The sequence below is a fragment of the Patagioenas fasciata genome, chromosome 4 (genome assembly GCF_037038585.1).
Source record: "Patagioenas fasciata isolate bPatFas1 chromosome 4, bPatFas1.hap1, whole genome shotgun sequence".
NCBI lineage: Eukaryota > Metazoa > Chordata > Aves > Columbiformes > Columbidae > Patagioenas > Patagioenas fasciata.
In genome coordinates, this window is record NC_092523.1 from 7,860,555 (window position 1) to 7,878,623 (window position 18,069).

Here is an 18,069-nt window from a genome sequence, read left to right on the forward strand (position 1 = left end):
AGCCTTTCCACAGAGCATGAAAGATTGAAGGTTTCACAAGACTGTCTTCCTCTGACAATTCAGAATTCACTAAGAATTAAATGTTTAGATGTGACTGTTGCTTGCTGCTCTTTCAAACAAGCATTGCTAATTAAAGTCATACATTTTCTAGGAAAGACACTGCCATTTAAAGGTAAAAGGAAAAAAAAAATCTGGTAGAAAAGATCTACTCTGAAAACCTCTTAAGGCACTAATACGACTTTTAAATAAGAACAGTGTTTATAGCACAGTCCAAGAAAACTGTAAATATTTAGCATTTCTGAAATTCTATGTTTCCGCTTACCTTTCCTCAACCACTATCTAAGTTTGGCTGCAGCTAACTGACCCAGCATTACTGTAGTTTTCGTCAAAGCTGAAAAATTGTAATTCATCTGAGTAGAAAGGTCACTACTCTGTTTCCCCCAAAATTATAGCCAAGTTGTTACCTAATTTTTGCTCCAAAAGACACTTGCTTTTTTACAGGTATAGCTGCCTGGACACTATTTAAAGACTTTTTTATGAACTATAACCAGGGCTTATATTTTGAACATCCTGAAAAATCATGCTAGGTCTTAATTTCAGGGAAACAGCGTCAAGAGTTCTTCATGTGTAAAGTAGTACTTTGAAGCAGTACACACTATAAACCTGTTTGAGATCATCAAAAAAACCCAAACTATTGCTCTCTCTCTCTTTCTATATATATATGTATGTATCAACACATACACTTAAGACACATTGAATATCCCTAACTGATAAAACTATATACGCAAAGTTATGCACTTTGCAATAACCTTTCCAGTACATAAACTGTTCAGTAACTCTGCAAGTATAAAGATATGAATTCTGACAGGGGGAAAAAAAAAAATCTATTTTAATAACTTGTATAAATCCTCAATATTATAAAAATGACTCCTACTGCAAACAGCAGTGGCAGCTGAAAGCTGCCATGCAGGCACAAAGCAGCCAGTACCCACACAGCCAACCCCGTGCTGCCCTGACAATTTATTCCTGCAATGTTGTGGAAGGAGCAGAAGTGGCAAAGCTGAGTAAGATGAAAGGTCAGTTCAGCTTCTCAGACCTTCACTTCTTTTCATCTATTGTACAACGGTAGAATCTCTTTGACAAACATCTTTTTACTCTCTGAAAGCTTCTGAAAGTTGGTTTCGTAAGAGCTGTATCGCTTCACTACTGTGTATGAAATGGTCCGTAGAGAACATCAATTTTTCATACAGCATTGCCTTAGGCAAGATCCTGAACGGTAACAGAGCAGAAGACTCCATATTATCTAAATATAAACAAGAGAACAATAATGAAATTAAAAGAAAAAAAATCATTGTCAACAGAGCAACAAATGCAAGGGCAAACAGCAACAATTTCATTTTCGGCAACACTTCTCCCATAGCATTGGCCAGCACAGGCTGTTTATATAAATGAAAGAAAGAATGCTGCCCTGAACTTGCCCATTATCCCACAGAAAAGGTATTGTGGGAATGTTAACTTTCACCTGGCTGGCTTCCAGATGCACGCAGGAAAAAACGCCCTTTTAAAATTTTAGCCAACTGAAGAATACTCCGCATTTTTCACATTTTCCAATTATACCAAGTTATGTAGAAACTAACACAGGCCTTGAACTAAATCCATATAAAATGGACATAATATGCTTGACTACTCTGCAAAAGAATGAATCAAGGGGTCTTGCATCCAAACCAAACAGTCAATATCATATTTCACAAAACCACGACAGCTTTCGAGAAAGCCAGTGCATTTCTAGAATAGCAGAAGCGTTTGCAGTGTCCGTAAGGGCACTTACTGGATAATGCAAGCAGTGACTAAAAAAAGTGCCGCCCTAATTTCAGTAACGCAGCCTGATGCTGTGGTGCAGACCTGGATGTCGCCTGAAGCCTGCATTCTGTCAGACAATTAACGAGAGAGAAACACATCTTGCTACGCATCTAATATCTGAATGAGCCCCACAACAGCAACTGCAACACAGCAGAGAGCTGGGCAGGGCAACTCTGTGGACTGGAGAAGACCCCAAAACAAAACCAGCAAAATTCTTCTTTCTGTTTTAAACAGAAGGCATTTTTCTTGCTCTTTTCCATCTGGCACTTCAAGTAGCTCTCTTTACTCGACAGTCGTCTTGAAGTTTTTAATAGTTGTACAATGTGCAAACCCAAACTGAAAGAAATCATCCCTTACTACTTCTCTTCCAAAGTTCAACTGTTAAGTAAAAATAGCTCTACAATCATGTCTCTGCTCCAAGCCTTCGTATCTCAGCAGGAGCACGAGCGCTCAGTGCGTAACATCTCCATATCTCAGTGCACAGCGCAGGGAGCTGCAGCCCCATCACTTACCAGCATTTTGCTGGTTTGTTTGCACGCATGTTCTCTTAAGCTAACTGGTCAAATACAACTTCCCGATTCAAATACACAGGAGTGGTTTTTTTTGCTGTTTGAAGAGGAAGAGCTTTAATGGTGTAAAGCACATTTTTAATTTGAAAAAAGCCATTTGATCACAGCAGAACGCTTTGTCCAGTGTAGTGTTTGGTCAAGCCACAAGCTGTTGTTTTACTAAGTGCATTTACCTTAACTCAGTTCACAATGGAAAACACCCTGCGTCCCCAAACCATTTCCCCATGTTAAACCAGTCACAAACAAGACCTACCAAACACATACTCAGAGCACCATTAACAACAGAACCCTACTTCAATTTGGTGCCACTGCCAGCAGATTCCAGAGAGCTTTCCCAGGTAACCTGACCGTCACCACCTGCACTGAATGCACAGCGAAAGTGAATTATCCCAGGTCACTCCTGATGCTACTCACAAGTGTGGGATGACCAACAAGACCATGTGGCCCATTCCACCACCATGTAGTACATTTGCCAGCAATGCTGTCTCTGCTCCCTGCTCTTTCAACTCTCCTGTCAATAATCAGACCAAATTTGCCCTCTGAGTCAGACACGCTGCACCTCAGCTAACTTCAATACTTACATTTTAAGTATTGTGAAACTTCTTGTACAACCAAACTAAAAAAAGAGAAGGGCTTCAAGGTGATTTAGTTCTCATATAGGGCGTTAATTTCCCAACACATGTGCTTCAGCACAGTTCCTTCTGCAAAGAGGTACGAATCCCACACAAAGAACTTTTATTTATGCTAAAGTACGCTTGGATACCAGAACACAAATACGCAATACAAAGGTGTTGTAAAGTACCACATTTTGATTTGGTTTTGCTGATTCCTAAATATCTTAATGCAAATGTGAAATAAGCCTAATTTACACTTAAACAAGAGTTCAGACATGCTTGCACTAGCTTAACTAACTTGATTTAAAATTGGAGTTAATTAAATGTGAACAATTTCCCAGGTATCATATGGTTTATTCCTGGACTGCTTCTTTCACTATGCATTTGTATGATCAAAGAAATCTTAGATATAACAGATTATGTTATTTACTATTTATAAAAATAATCACTTTCTAATGCTCTTTCTGGAATTAGTCTTCTAAAATGAAAACTAACCTTCACTAATTCTCTTTGAAAATCTGAGAGAGAATTAGATCATTTTTGAGGTTCTTTTTCTTCCTGCACAAAAAAAAATGCAATCTTGCCAATACATCTTTAGAGCATTACAATTGTTGCTAGACTTGTGTAAACCACACTTTAAAAAAAATCTATGATTTCTATAAGATAGCAGCCCCAAGACAGTAAAAAAAAATCCAGACTTTATTTTCAATTTCTTGGGTTGTTGTGTATGTTGTTGTAGGGGTTGGTTTATTTCTTTATGGGTATAAGAAAATATTTACTATTTACGTATTTGTTAACAGATTACGTTTTTTCTACTGTATTTTTTTAAAACAAAGCCACAAAGCTCAGAAAAATCACTAACAAAATTTAACAAGTCGAGAGGAAAGATGCTAGCAAAGTTATGCAAATAAATGCCAAACTGTAATATTCACAGTACTTCAGGTTCTAAATTAGCAATTCAATGCAGTACACTGTACTTTCTTTATCCACTGGACTAAGAACATAAGATCCATTATTTTGGAGAGTCCTCATAATCCTAGTTCTTCCAGCTGAGTGACAGAACTTGTTCCTCAACTGCAAGTACTGAGCCAAACCAACCGTTGGGCAAATTTTTAGCAGAAGTGCTATCCTGGAATAACTTTGGCTTAGTATGCAGGATGCAGCCAGGATCCTACAGATTTCTAAGCCTATTCCAATTTTCCTCTACATCAACTGGAACCTGAATAACTAATATCGCGCAGGATCAAAATCTGCTAGGAAAGGAAAAGTTGTGCCTGCAGCTTACTGTTCTCCAAATTCCTATTTAAAATCCTTTTCTATTGCTTGCTCTAAGGAGAAAGTTCTCACTGCTGAATACATAATGCTAGATTTAAATTTTAGATGGCTGCAGGGCGGTCATGAGATAAATACCAAATGTATTTGTGTGCCTCTGTATTTACAGTAAGAAGGAAAGTCATCTGGATTCAAGGGTTCAAAACATTAAACCTTCTGAACAAAGACATGGTAAGAAAGCCTTGAACTGCCAAATACAAACAACACACACCACCAAACCCAAAAGGCAATGTATTGTGAAACTCTTTGAAAACCATACAATACTATGAGAATTAAGTAAACTTAAAACTCCCCTGCAATACTCTCGTCATAGCTAATTTGTGATTTCCTGTACTCTCAGTACTCAGAGTACAATGGAGCCTCTATTGTGAGCCTCCTCCCACAAGCTTTTAAAAAATGCAAGACATGCTTTTTATCTAGACTGACGTGGCCAAAACACATCCAGCTCTACACAGATAAAAGGTTATTTTCTTAGATGATGCTTTTGCTTATAAAAAATAAAAATAAAAATCTGCTGTCTGGTTGTGCTGCGTTCCCAGTTCACAAAGGATTAAGTAGTGCTTTGGTGGCTAAACTGCTGACCTTGAATCTCATCCAGAGTAGATGTAGGAAGCCACTTTAGTTTCAGGATAACAAGAAAAGGTTCCACATTAAGAACTATCTGCAAATTCAACCCAAGTCAAATGGGCTTTTGACAGTCTCAAAGAGGCGGAAAAGACAATGAAAATTTGACAGAACCAAGGAATAAACTGACTGCAATATTAACTACAAATCCTGATTGAGGGTGCAAGTAGCTGGTTTATAGACGCACTGAAAATTGATATTGCATTTTTTCATCTTAAAGGATGCTGAAAGCTAATGCAAACAAACCAAAATGACCAAGACTTTCCCCACCAAAAAGCGTTAGGAGAAATGAAAGACAGTAATCTTGGCACAAGGCAGTCTAGGAAAGAAGTGCAACTAGCAGACACTGACTTGTAGCACGCTGGAGAGAATTTCGTTGAGAACACAAAATCTAAAATGCTACAGTGCCTTCGGTCGGTATCTTAATGACCTTTCTAAGTCAATAAATAGTACGTTAACATTGGGAACAGTACACACAAAACACTGAGTGACTGAAGATCACTTCTTAGGAATGCCAATTGTATGAACAGGAAAATAAGCATGAGAAAGGTTGTGATACACATTAATACTATTCAGTGGAGCACTAGACACATTAAGATGGTTGGTAGACCACAAATGCAAAAACGCTCATTATCTGGTTGAAAATAAACAGTTCAACATATCTGGTAGAACACATTAAAGAGAAAAAAAACATTTAAATATCAGTTTAAGAGTTTGGAGACTGGCTTGTGGTTATCTCTACTAAACACTTTTGTCCTGCGTGACTGTGCAAAGACTAAAGCTCTGTACTCAGCGAGAGACAAACTGGCTGCCACCATCTAATGAAACTTGACTCATCTGGGAATTTTGATGAAGTGCTCCACGCCACTGTTTCTGCTAAGCCATATATTCTCTTTATAGGGTTGAGAGTGCCGTGCTGAAAATATGAAAGAAGCAATGGTAATTTTGGACAGTTTGGTTTAAATAGAAGCCTAATTCTGAGAATTCATGTTCAGGTAAAAATCCCACAGAAGCCAACAGCAATTCTGCAATTCTGAATTAAAGATACCGGGATGTGCACCAATGGCAAAGATACGACCGTGTGCCAGCCCCCAGCGGCACCTCTTGCTGACTGTCCGTGTGAGTAACAGCTGCCCGGGGCAGTGCTCCCGCCTGCAAACCCTCCTGCGGATCAGCCCAACGGGACTGGCAGCACTCAGCTCACTACAGCTCCTTTCTGGCTCGTTCTCTCAACTTCTGACTCACCCAGGGGCTACGATGACATTCTGCAGAGCGAAAAAAAAATAAATGCATGTAGTAGAAGATGATGAAAATAACCCACAGTGCTGCTTCTCTCCTGGCTTTCTGCTGTGTTCTGGCTCCCTAGTGCACTGGTTGAGCGTGATGCACGACAGCACCTTGGCCATGTTCAAGGCTCTGCGGCACACAGCGCGTGTTCCTGCCACAGGAAAGGGATACAGCGGCAGGGAGAGCCCGGGAGAGTCGGATTTGCCACTCCTGCTGTCATCAGAAGGCAGCCACAGGCTAATTAATTCCTATTGATCCTGTTTGGAGAGTGGGAGGGACAATCCCCCATATGGCTCTGATATTAGCAAAACAGAAAGCAGGACCATTCTCTTCTGGTGACCTTAGAATCAGGCATTTTTAGACCCCACTCTGACCATCCAGCCTACACTGCTTTTGCACAAGACCAGCCACATTCAGGCAAACATGCAGAACACTGGGCTGCCCAGTGCGGTTTCCCAGCTACAGACACCACTCGCTTCTGAAGGTCACGCGTCAACCGAGCGCAGAAGGTAGCAAAAGCTATGCTTGCTTTAAAAGGTAGCAAAACAGTTATGCTCTTGTCAGGTTGCGCATGGTATTGTGAGAACTAATTGCAAAGCTTCCAGCACACCCCGCTGGGACAGACCTTATCACAGGGTGTGTCCACATACAACAGCAGAACACGGAATTTGTCAAAAAATAAGGGCTGTTCAGGAAGAGCATTAGTGCACATCCAACAATAAGAAGTTTGGACTGCACAAAGGAATTTGGAATTGTGACTCAAGTAAGAAACATTTATCTGCTTCCGTCTCTCTTTTTTTTTTTTTGGCAAGTTGGCATCAGGGCTTCCCTAAAAGAGACTGAAAGAGAGGAGGGGTAACGTGGCAAGTTCTGGCACACACACAGAGTCAGAAAGCGTGAGCAACTTTCATTCCAGACTTACGTAACAGTGGTGACACTACTCGCTGAAGTGACTTGGGATCGGGTAAGGGATGTCCACTGGCCTGTAAATACAACTATTAAAATAAACCTTCGAATACCTAACGTAAAGCAAAATTATGTAATCGCATTACCTGATGTTTTAATATTGGAGCTACAAAGCTTTTGTATGTCACAGAAATAAAAAGCGTTCTACTAAAAAACCTCCCAGCTTTCAACAACTTCGAACAACTGTCCCAACCCCAAGGGCAGTTTTATCTGCCTTCTGTAGACAATCCCTTCTGGCTTCCTACACTGCACAAAGGATACTCCAAAAACCCCTTGAAAAAGGCAGGTATAATAAAAGATGAAAATGCAGAGCTACGCAATGGTCACCCAAAATAAAGACCAACATGAAACACGCTAAGCATTAACAATGTTTAGTTCAAAAGGAAAAAAAAAAACCCAAAACAATGTCAATTTCCAATTCTGTTGATTAGACACAAACTAGATAATTAACAGAATAATAATATAGGAAATACGATATGTTTGCGATGAAATGACAAAAATATTACTTACAAGAGACAAGTTAATTTATAATCATCTCCCTCAAAGATTAAATTCTTGTTCTGCTATGGCAAATATAAATATGCTATGTTTTGCGCATCAAAAATTAACCTTTTAATCTAATATAGAGATATTTTCCAGGAGATGTTTCTTTTGAGTGATTTCTTTTTATTTGGCATATAATTTTACCTTGTGAGCTTTTCTTAATTGTTATTACTTTACTTTTTCTCTTTTTAAAGGCGCTGCCTGTTGCAGCACCCACAGAGGCAGAGCCATCAGTTCGGGTGGCCGTCCCTCTGCCAGCTCCCGTCCCACGTCTGGGGCGTGACAGAGGCTCAATGCTCCCCAAACGCTCCCTGTCCCCGACACAGCTGCGATAGCACCTACAAGGTGGCACAAACCAGACCAACTCAGGGACTGCCTCGTATTCCTTGAGGAACTGGATAGGTCTCTGGTTGGGTTTAAAAACAATTTGAAGTTTTCACTCATTTCAATCACCAAACCAAAGCTGAGCATCAAAGGACGGAGCCCAAGAAGCAGTTAAAAAAAAAGCCTAATCCAGGAACTCACTGAACCATTTTTCACATCATCAACAATTTTTGAGACACTTACCCCGCTTCCCCCTCCCCACACCACCACCGTATAAGGTCGCACATCAATTTAAGGCAATGGAGCCAGATTCCCAAAACACTTCTGAGCACACTAATCTTTTGGGGAGATGGGCTGAGGATTCCTGTGCCTCGGAAAAGATCCTGTCGCAATCACAGCTCAGAGATCCTAAAATGCCCACCAGAACTGGAAATGCTGCTGTATTTCTCCAGTCTTCCCAGAGGAATGCTGGTGAGGGAGCAAAGGCTTATATTTCAGCAGGAAATGTTAATTTTAGATTTATCTGCAATGCACATTTGCCATCTTTTCCTGATCAAAACCTAGATTAAGATGAATCATCATCTTTGCTCTCAAGGCTGTAGGGGAGAAAGAGACCCCAAAACACAGCTGGAACTTCCCTCTTCCCAAACAGTAAATCGGCTGCTACACTGTCTGGCAGCGAGAAAGCACGTGCTGCAGAGCAGCTAAGGCTAAAGGGCTATGTACTACAACTTTTATCCTCACCTTAAGTTTTAGGACACGCATTAAACGTGTAACTCCATCTCCACTCTCTCACTAAATAAATAATTATGGGGCCAGAAGGTCAGGGAGCCTCAGACGAGGCTGCTCTGCTGCTCTCCTGCCAACTGCTCGGGGATTTGAAAGCTTGACACATGCTGGAGAGTATCACCTCATCAATGCTCCCCGCTGGCTCAGGAGGCAAAAACCTAAATATTACTCTAAAAGTCAGGTCTCTAACACAAAAGTAGCCAACTTCTCCAGATAAGCTTCAGGAAATCTAGTTATTAGCAATTCATCACGGGTAAGAAAAGACGAAATGGCAACAAGCAATTGTAGTGCAAAACCTTCGCGTGGTTTCAGTGTTAAATTTCACATAAGCAAATTAGAGATCATGGTGCTTCTCAGCATCTTTACTTAACAGCCATTTAAATCTGTGCCTTGCCATACATTTAGCCCTGTTTAAACTACTTTCTTGTAAAATAAGTTGGGTTTTGTTCTGTTTTTTTTTTTTTTTTAATTCTCATGGTATTCATGTAAACAGATACTTCAGGATAAAGTCAATTTTCTCCCCAAAAGGAACAACCCAGCCTATCCACCGATTAGCAGTAGATGTTCTTCTTTGCTAAGGAGGGATTGATCCTACATTTCAAAACGTTGGCAAATGTTCTGCTGTATTTGTATAATAACACTTCACAGTATCCAACCCAATCCTAATCTCTCGGATCACGCTCCTGGCTAAGTACTGCGACCGCTCTGTTTACATTGTAAATAAAACAATAACTCTTAGAAACAGAGAGATTAGTAAACTGAAGCATTGTGCATTTTTAACAAAGGGCACATGCCGTTTATCTTTATGATACAGAAGGATGAGTTAAGAGCTAACCAAACTGACAAACATAAGGACACTTGTAATTTGTTTTGTCACGCTATCGGGAACTCCACATTATGATAAAGCATCACAGAATATACAATATTTATGATTATGAGCTTTTTTACAGGTCGTATACTGTGTGCTCAAAAGCTGCATGCTCCAGCTACTCCTTATTACATGACAACACCGAACCGAAAAATTCAAAGGTGACTGTAGCAGTTTCATTACAAAATAGCAGTTTCATTGACTAAACTCTGCTACTGAGTGTGACTACAGCAGTTCTCAAGATAATTACTATTTTATTTACCAATTCAGTAATAAAGTAACACGTAACTTGATGGAGAACTACTGGATCCATCCTATGGGAGGGTTTACAGAAAGACAGAGAACACACCACTGACCCTACACCAATTTATGCCCTCGATGCCACAAAAGAGAAACTCCATTCATATCCCAAGTACTATTTTACATGAACAATGACAAAAATGAGAGAATAGTTTAAATCTCTTGATTTCTCTTTTCTGTTTATGAATTGCAACCACCCCAAAACCACCTATTTCATGTTCAGAAGAAAAAAATTTGGCAGGCTGGGGGCAGCGGGTTCTTTATTTCATTTTGGTTTGAAATACACCAGTAAAAGCAAAATGGACAAAATATGCTGTTACTACCTTACTCTCAGGAAGGCTGACATAATAATAAACCAAAGGGTTATTATTTGTCAAACATTAAGGAATTCCAATACTGAAACCTTGCTGCCTTTGGAGGTCAATAAAGAGCAACGTTATAAAATATCGTACTAAAGTTAGCTGTTTGAGCTGCTAATTTTACATGCCTGCTTCACCAACGCACAGCTAAAAATAGATAAAACAGATAAGAACACAGAACAAAGAGATGCACTGGACAATTATCTTCCTACTACTGTGAGCCTTTGAAATCTTTCTATTCATAAAGGATATAAACTCTTAAAATGGGATTTCAGCTAAAATGACTGAAATATAGATTTTCTTTTTCTTAGTATTTTCTTGTTCCTCTCCTAGTGGGGTTCAATAATGAGATTTAAAATATTTTAATAAGGGCACCAGGCTACCTGCCAAGGGGTTCGAATGCTAATAAATAAGAATATTTACATCTTCTAAGACCCAGGAGAAGGAATCAGTGTGATGCACTTGAAACGCGTATGTACATCACCAATCCGATAATTTTAATGCACTGGGAAAAAAGTACACATTCACTTCAGTTTATTAGGCCTCATTATTGCCAATGAGGCTAAAGGGATAATTATCTTTAGCTGCTCCATCATGGCCTAAAAGCAAACATTCTTCCTGATAAGCACAACAGTTATTAAAATATAAGGTGGTGTTAAATTGTTTCATTTAAGTTACAACAGGTGAAATTTTTAAAATCACTGTTGGTAACAGTGTTTTCTACCACTATTCTGTTCAGATCAGTACAACTGAAATCCTGACTTTCAAATTTAATTTTTTAGAGGAAGACAAAGCAGCACAGCAGACTGACTCATAACTACATGGTAAACAGGCTCATTCTCTGCTTTGTAGCCTTATTTCGGTATCATTTGCTTACAAAATGATAATGTTTATAAACACAATCGACATTCTGTCTCCTTATGTCTGGTGGAAGAAAGGAAATTAAAAAAAAAAAATTACCTTCAGATTAACATGATAATTTATGCCAAGCAGTTGTGGAGGCATATCTGTAACATCACCCCACGCGTATTATTCATGCTACCTTAAAAAACAGCAGCAATCCATAAATGCGTTTGCTAGCACAATATTTAAGATAAAATAAAGAAAAAAAGGAAAAGATAAATTTTCAGAGAAGAGCCTTACCTCTCAGACACATAACCCGTCCACACATTTAGCAAAATCATTTCAACAGCCAGGCCCTTAAGCACTTTTTTACAGCAATAAAATGCTGCTTTTAAACTTCCTGTTTATTGAAATATTAGTACGGCTTTTTTTGGTTGTTGTTTGGGGTTTTTTTTTCCCTCCATGGCACTTCACCAGCGCTTCCCCGCAGTTCAAAGCCAGGGCACCGCTCACCCCAAGAGCGAACGGGACCGGGGGGAAAAGAGCAAAAAAAACCCGAAAAAAACCAAAACCCACCCCAAATTAACATTCTGGATGCAGTTTTAGCGCCGTTTCACTTTTTTTTTTTTAATTTAAAAATGATTGTACCCTCAGCCGAATTTTAATCCCCCGACTGCGCCTTTAATTTTTATTTCTCTTTATTTATTCCTCTGTATTTATCCGACTCCCCCAGCAGCTCTCGGGCAAAGTTGCGCCGCCAGGGCAGCGCGGGGGCTGCGCGGAGGGGCCGCTGCCGGGCACACAAAGCGCGGCGGGGGCCGATCGCGCCCCCCCCCCATCACACACACACACCCACACCCCCCTCACCCGCCTCTTCCCTCCCCTCACCGCCCCCCCGGTCCCCACCGCCGCGACCAGGCCGGCGCGGCACGACGCGAGGCGGTTACCTAGAGGCAAGCCCTTGTTTAGCAAGTGAGAACTTCCCATTGAAACGCTCCGGCCGGGCCCGCCGCGGGAAGGAGGAAGAGGAGGAGGCCGGGAGAAGGGACTCGGCCGCTCCGCGACGGCGAGGCTGGCGGGCCGCGCTCCAGCCGCCGCGGCATATGGCGGCCGCTCCGTGGGCGCCCCTGAACTGAGGCGCCTGGGCGCGCGCCCGCGCGCATGCCCGCCCCGCGCCCCCCCCCCCCCCCCCCCGCCCGCCGCGCGCACGCGCGCCGCCGCTGGGCGGGGAGCGCGTAAAGGAGGGGGCAGCGGCCGCCGCCGCCTCTTTCTCTGCCGCGCCCCGGCTCGATCTGCTGGTTCTAGGAAAGGCAGGGAAAGGGAGAAAGAGAGCGGGGCGGGCGGAAGCGGGCCCACGAGCACCGAAAACTGGAGTTGATTTTAAGGGCTTGCTGTAGCCGGGTTTGTTTCGTTTAAAACTTCAACGAAGTTAAGGGGAGATGTGTGCGACACCCTCCCCGAAGCATCAGTGCTTCTGGTGTTCCATTATTCTGTGTGATTCAGCTCAGGCTTTTCCCCCTTATAGATGAACAGGGATGAAAAAGAAAGGAAGAAAAGGAAGAGAAAAAGAGAAAAGAAATAGAGAAAGAATGAGAGAGACAAGAAAAAATATATAGAAAGAAAAAGGAAAAAAGAAAAGAGAAAAAGAAAAAGAACGAACACACTAGTTTTGCTTCTAGTGAGTGTAATGGAGCTGTAGTGCCTCCTGTGTCACTGAGCGGCCAAGAGGGGTGGGTTTAAAGACAAATAAAGCAGCGAATGAGCCCAACACCAATATTCTTCCGCATCGGCATCGAGGACGTTCTTGCCAACTCTCATCAAGCCCAAAGCTCTGGGCAATCATAGCTGGACCCTCCTCACCCTCAATGAAAAAGCACCAATTTAATAATGTCAGACGCTGCTGTGCCCCCAGCACACCCCCCCTGGGGTGTCCCCATCCATAGCTCACGTCCCCGTCCCCGCACGGGGGGTCCCCGGGACACAACGCTGGGACCCGCTCCCTTGGGAAGCCCCACGGGCGACAAAAAGGGCCAATTCTGCCATAACCATACTGTTGGCGGCACCAAATTCATCACAGTTTGTATCATGCTTAAGGTTGCTGGAACCAACAGACGCCTTTTTGGGGACAAGAAAGGCCGGGAAGCAGCGGCTGTGCTGAAGCGCCGGGGTCAGCAGCCCCAGGGGTCACGAGGGCCCCGTCCCCCCCGCCCCAGCCCGCCATTGGCCTCCACGCCGAAGCAGCGGCGGCGGACGACAACCAAAGTCATGGCGGCGCCCCCCGCGGCCGGCTGGGTCAGCTGATGGCGGCCCCGCCCGGGTGCGGAGCGGGTGAGGGCGGTGCCGCCATGGCCGCGGGTTTTCCTGCTCCTCAGCCTCGGGAGCTCCGGCTCCAGCCATCTGACAAACTTTTCCGTCTCTCGTACAGCCCCCCCTCCTCCTCCGGGAAGCGGAGCCGCGGCGGGAAGCACACGGGACGTTCGCTCGTTCCGTCCCCTCCCCACAGAGGAGCCCGCCGAGCGAAAACCCCGTTTCTTGCTTTTTTTTCCCAGAAATGAAACGCGCGGTTTCTGTCAGCTGCAAACGGCCCCAAAGCCCGCGCTGCCAGAGATGCCAGGGGCCCCTCAGATAACGACTGGGGGGGAACGACAGGTCAATCTATGGTAATACTAAAATATTGGTGCAATTTCCTGAGCTCGGCGGTAAATCGGGCCTGGTTCTCTTCAGGTGGAGGGAAATGGCAAAGCTCCTGCTGACTTGTAACCTCATCTGGGTGTTCCTGCTCTGGCGTGGGCATTGGACTGGATGAGCTTTCGATGTCCCTTCCAATCCCTGACATTCTGTGATTCTGTGACTTTGAGGCGAGGACAAGCGGGTGGCCGAGGTCCGGGGTCCGCCAGAGGATTTCGGGGTGTCCTCGCTGAGGGGAGCGAGGCTGATGTCCATCTGTCTGCGGCTTGGCATCCGTCTGTCCATACCTTGGAAGCTCCAAGCTCCCCCCGCCAAATTTCAGCACCTCCTCTTGCACATTTTTAATTGTTTTGCAGGACGATCCCAGAGTTAATTCAGCTGATTTTTAAAAACTAGCGTGTGGAAAGGGAGGGGGTAGAGAATAAGATTTTTAGAGGGTTTTTTTGATTCTGCAGGATCGGTTTGCAATACCTACACTACCTGTGGTGATTGGTATATTAGAGGTAGCTAATACAAATAGTTAGAGGGGCTTCTGGGCAGCATTCATTAGTAATTCACTTAGATAAACGACATGACTAATATTAGGCACAGATCATCTCTTCTGTGCTTCTACCTGTACATTCTCCTGTGTTTTTTGGGGTGTTTTGTTTGTTTTGGGAATATTTGAACCCCAAGGTTCCAAAGCCTCCAAATCGGATGGATTTCAGGAATCCCTTCAGAGTCTAAGTAAAGGACTTCAGCTCACAGGCAGCCTTTTCCAACTCACCTCCAGCTCCCCAATAACTTGATTTTCCCCATCATTCTCCAGGTAGTGTCCTGCTCATAGGATTACTCAGCACGATCGGGAGGTAACTCCCAGGACAAGTTTATGCAGCCTCTGACTTTTCATTTTCCTCCTGTGTTCATGGGAAAGCCTTTTGTGGCTCAGTTTGGATGTCTCAGGCATCCCTTAAACAACTTGGTTTCTCTGGATTCTCGCTGTGCATCACGAGGGCAGCATCTCGCCAAGCGCCCCATGTGGGGTTTGTATAAATAAACAAATTTGGTTTTAATCACTTTAAAGTGGTTAACCACTTTATTGCCATTTATAGATGTTAGCAAATATAAAAATATATACATATCAAAGCTGTTAGAAGAAAAATAGTGATTTTTTTTTTTTCCGTTTCCCCCCCCACTACTTAAGCTGCCACGAGGCAAAGTATCAGCAGGAACAAGCGTTAGGGGTGGAACACACTTAGACCACAAGTGCTATTTCTGTGAATACCAATATAGATATGGAAGTATCTCCAGCAAAAATTAATAGTGGAAAATGAAAATGCAGAAATTAGAGTTCAGTTACTTTTTTTTTTTGTTTTATACACATAAACAGATAAAGGCAATGTGACCATTTCCTCAGTGGGGCTACATGACTGGGCAAGTGTTTAGTTCTGAACTGGAACTGCTGCTTCGAGGAGGGAGGGGAGTGTGGTACAAAATATTATGACAAGGGGAGTGCTCTGAGTGAGGATAAGTTGGCATGACGAACAGATGGAGCATTCAATAACAGGAGGTTATTAATACTGCAGTTTGGTATTCTCTACGCTACTTCATGAAGGGATTCATATGCTTGCTCTTTTTCCTTTCTGATTGTACGCAGACTTAACAAATACACATGCCGTAGGTAATGCCGGACTTATTTCCCTCCTGGGTGCAGATGCTCAGACACACACGCACACATCACAAATTCATGTTTCCTGGGAAAAGCTGGTTGTATCTGGGCCAACTGTGTTCCTTTCAACAGCTTTGCCCCTGCTGAAGGAGAGGTTGTCTGACCCCGTCTCCCCCTGCCAAAGGTCCCTCCACCCTGTGCTTTGACAGCTGCCACAAGGTGCCTGCTCTAGAGAACAAACCGTGGAGACTCTCAGGATGGAAAAGAAAATGAAATAACCCAAAAGTGTGTGAAGTTTTCCTTACGAACACAATAAAAATCATAGAATGTCCTGAGCTGGAAGGGACCCACAAGGATCATCGAGTCCAGCTCCTGTCCCTGCATGTGACAACCCCACAGTTCACACCGTGTGTCTGAGGGTGTTGTCCAGTCTCTTCTTGAACACTGTCAGGCTTGGGGCTGTGACACCTCCCTGGGGAGCCTGTTCAGTGTCCAGCACCTCTAGGTGAAGAACCTTTTCCTCATGTCCAACCTAAACCTCCCCTGGCACATCCTCTGGCCGTTCCCTCGGGTTCTGTCACTGGTCACTAAAGAGAAGAGTTCAGTGCCTGCTCTTCCTCCTCCCCTTCTGTTTAGGAAAATCGATCTCGCCTTTCACCCAGAGTTCAGTCCTCCTTTTGGTTGCTTTTGGTGGCCCAGTTTTGGACTGGACATGAGAAAATCCAGGCACAGACCAGCTGAGTCCAGGGCAGCCATCCACTGCCCCACCCCTTCTACTTCCTATGTTCTCCAGCTCACCTCTGGGTCACAAAACAGTCACCCTCACATCTTTTAGACTACAGCCTGTACAGCTACAATATAAGTAAAACTTCCACAAAACATAAAAATCCACACCCTCTTAACACGTTTTGGCACTGCCGTCACTGCGACTGTTTTCTTTTTAAAAGTAATGTTACACAGCTGAGCATCTTCTATGTTTTGCACTAAGAATTATGGTATTTTTCAAAGCCCCCAAACTGCTGCTTGGCTTCTGAAGAGTCAGCTGGAGGAGCAGCACATGTGCTGAAGAATAAATACATTGTTTTAAATGTATCTGTTAACAGCCATATGTATAATTTAAGTACAAGTTTTATTCCCCTCAGAATGTCTAAATCATAAGGGCATGACCTTGGGCTTTCACAAATTACATACATTAGGCTACGAGATCTTTAACAGATGTGACTTTGAAGATACTGAAAGAGGAAGTTTTATTGTATTGTATAAGCAACGAGCCAAGATACACGCTGAATGCTCTCTGAAGTGAATAATGAGGTTTGACAATAATCCTATGGCCAGAAACTGAGATTGTGACTTACAGATTTTCTGTAGTTTGTCACAGCTCTGCGTGCTGGCTCTTTCACGCAAGTTTTTGCTTCATTATCAAACATACGTCACTCACTGTAACAGCTTTTAAGGCCATCATTTAAAAACCTTTATGAATTTTGCAATCGAAAAGTAAGATTATATTTCAATGGAATATCTTAACTTTTCTCAACAGTAAATCTTGCAGATGTTATTAGGAGATCCTAAAAGGGATTTGTGTCAGAAGAAAAGAATGGTCGGATAAAGCAGGTCCAACAGTTAAACTTTATCCTAAAAACAGATCTTTAAAACGTGTAATCAAAATAAGTCAGTTCGATTTATTTAACATCTGGAAAGAAAACTTTGTTTGGATTTAAATCTTTCCTTAATTATTTCACTCAGATCCTGCAAAGCATTTGTGTATAAAACACACAGACAGAGATCAGTCTAATTTAATTTTGAAATTGTATATTTTAATTACAGCTTATTTTTATCGGTATAACTTCCTCTGTGAGACTTCCTGCTTGTAGGAAGTTAATTCTTTCTGGCTGATGTGAAAGAGAAAGCCATTTTGGAGAAACATTTTTAGCAGGTTTTGAGGGGAAAATGGAAAAAAAGAATAATTGACAAAAGGGAAACACTTCAAGAAATGGTGGTCATCACAAGCACGAAATAAAAGAGATGATGTTCACCTACTGTAAAAAAGGTTTGCCAAAGGATCAAAGTCATAGATTAAAGTTCCACTTAATGAACAAGAAGTTCGGCTGTGTCAAACATTCAAAGTCATTTTTGAAATGCCAAATGTGCATTGCTCCTCTCTCAAAATGGAATTGGCCATGCTGGCTCCACGCTGGAAATACCAGCTGTACAAAAGTGGAAAAGCTCACAGTGTGCTGAATGAATGGGAGAATAAATTCCCTTCAAACCAGTGAACACAAAAAACCTCTCTCCTCTGATGTTATCTGTATTAAGTGACTAAGGGATTTTCTTCTTGATCTCACCCTCTTCATACAAGTGCTAAAAACACAAGAAACAGGGTGGAATTAAATCCTCTGCATCTTCTGGTTATCGTGAAATGAGCGGTATCATTTTCCATCTAGTCAGGAGGAGTTAA

The 18,069-nt window shown here is 42.6% G+C and overlaps 1 protein-coding gene across 7 annotated transcripts in view; it reads right to left on the reverse strand.

Annotated features, from left to right (window-relative positions):
• The window catches only part of CTBP1 (C-terminal binding protein 1), a 253,013-nt gene that overhangs the window by 56,743 nt on the left and 178,201 nt on the right, over positions 1 to 18,069 (reverse strand). For 2 of the 7 annotated variants that reach the window (XM_065836375.2, XM_065836376.2), the window contains exon 1: positions 12,226 to 12,427. The exons of the other annotated variants lie outside the window; for them this stretch is intronic. In XM_065836375.2, coding sequence (XP_065692447.1) covers positions 12,226 to 12,265 — 40 coding nt within the window. In that variant the 5' untranslated portion in view covers positions 12,266 to 12,427. Of the gene's footprint in view, positions 1 to 12,225; positions 12,428 to 18,069 lie in introns of those variants that run through there. 7 annotated transcript variants of the gene reach the window in all.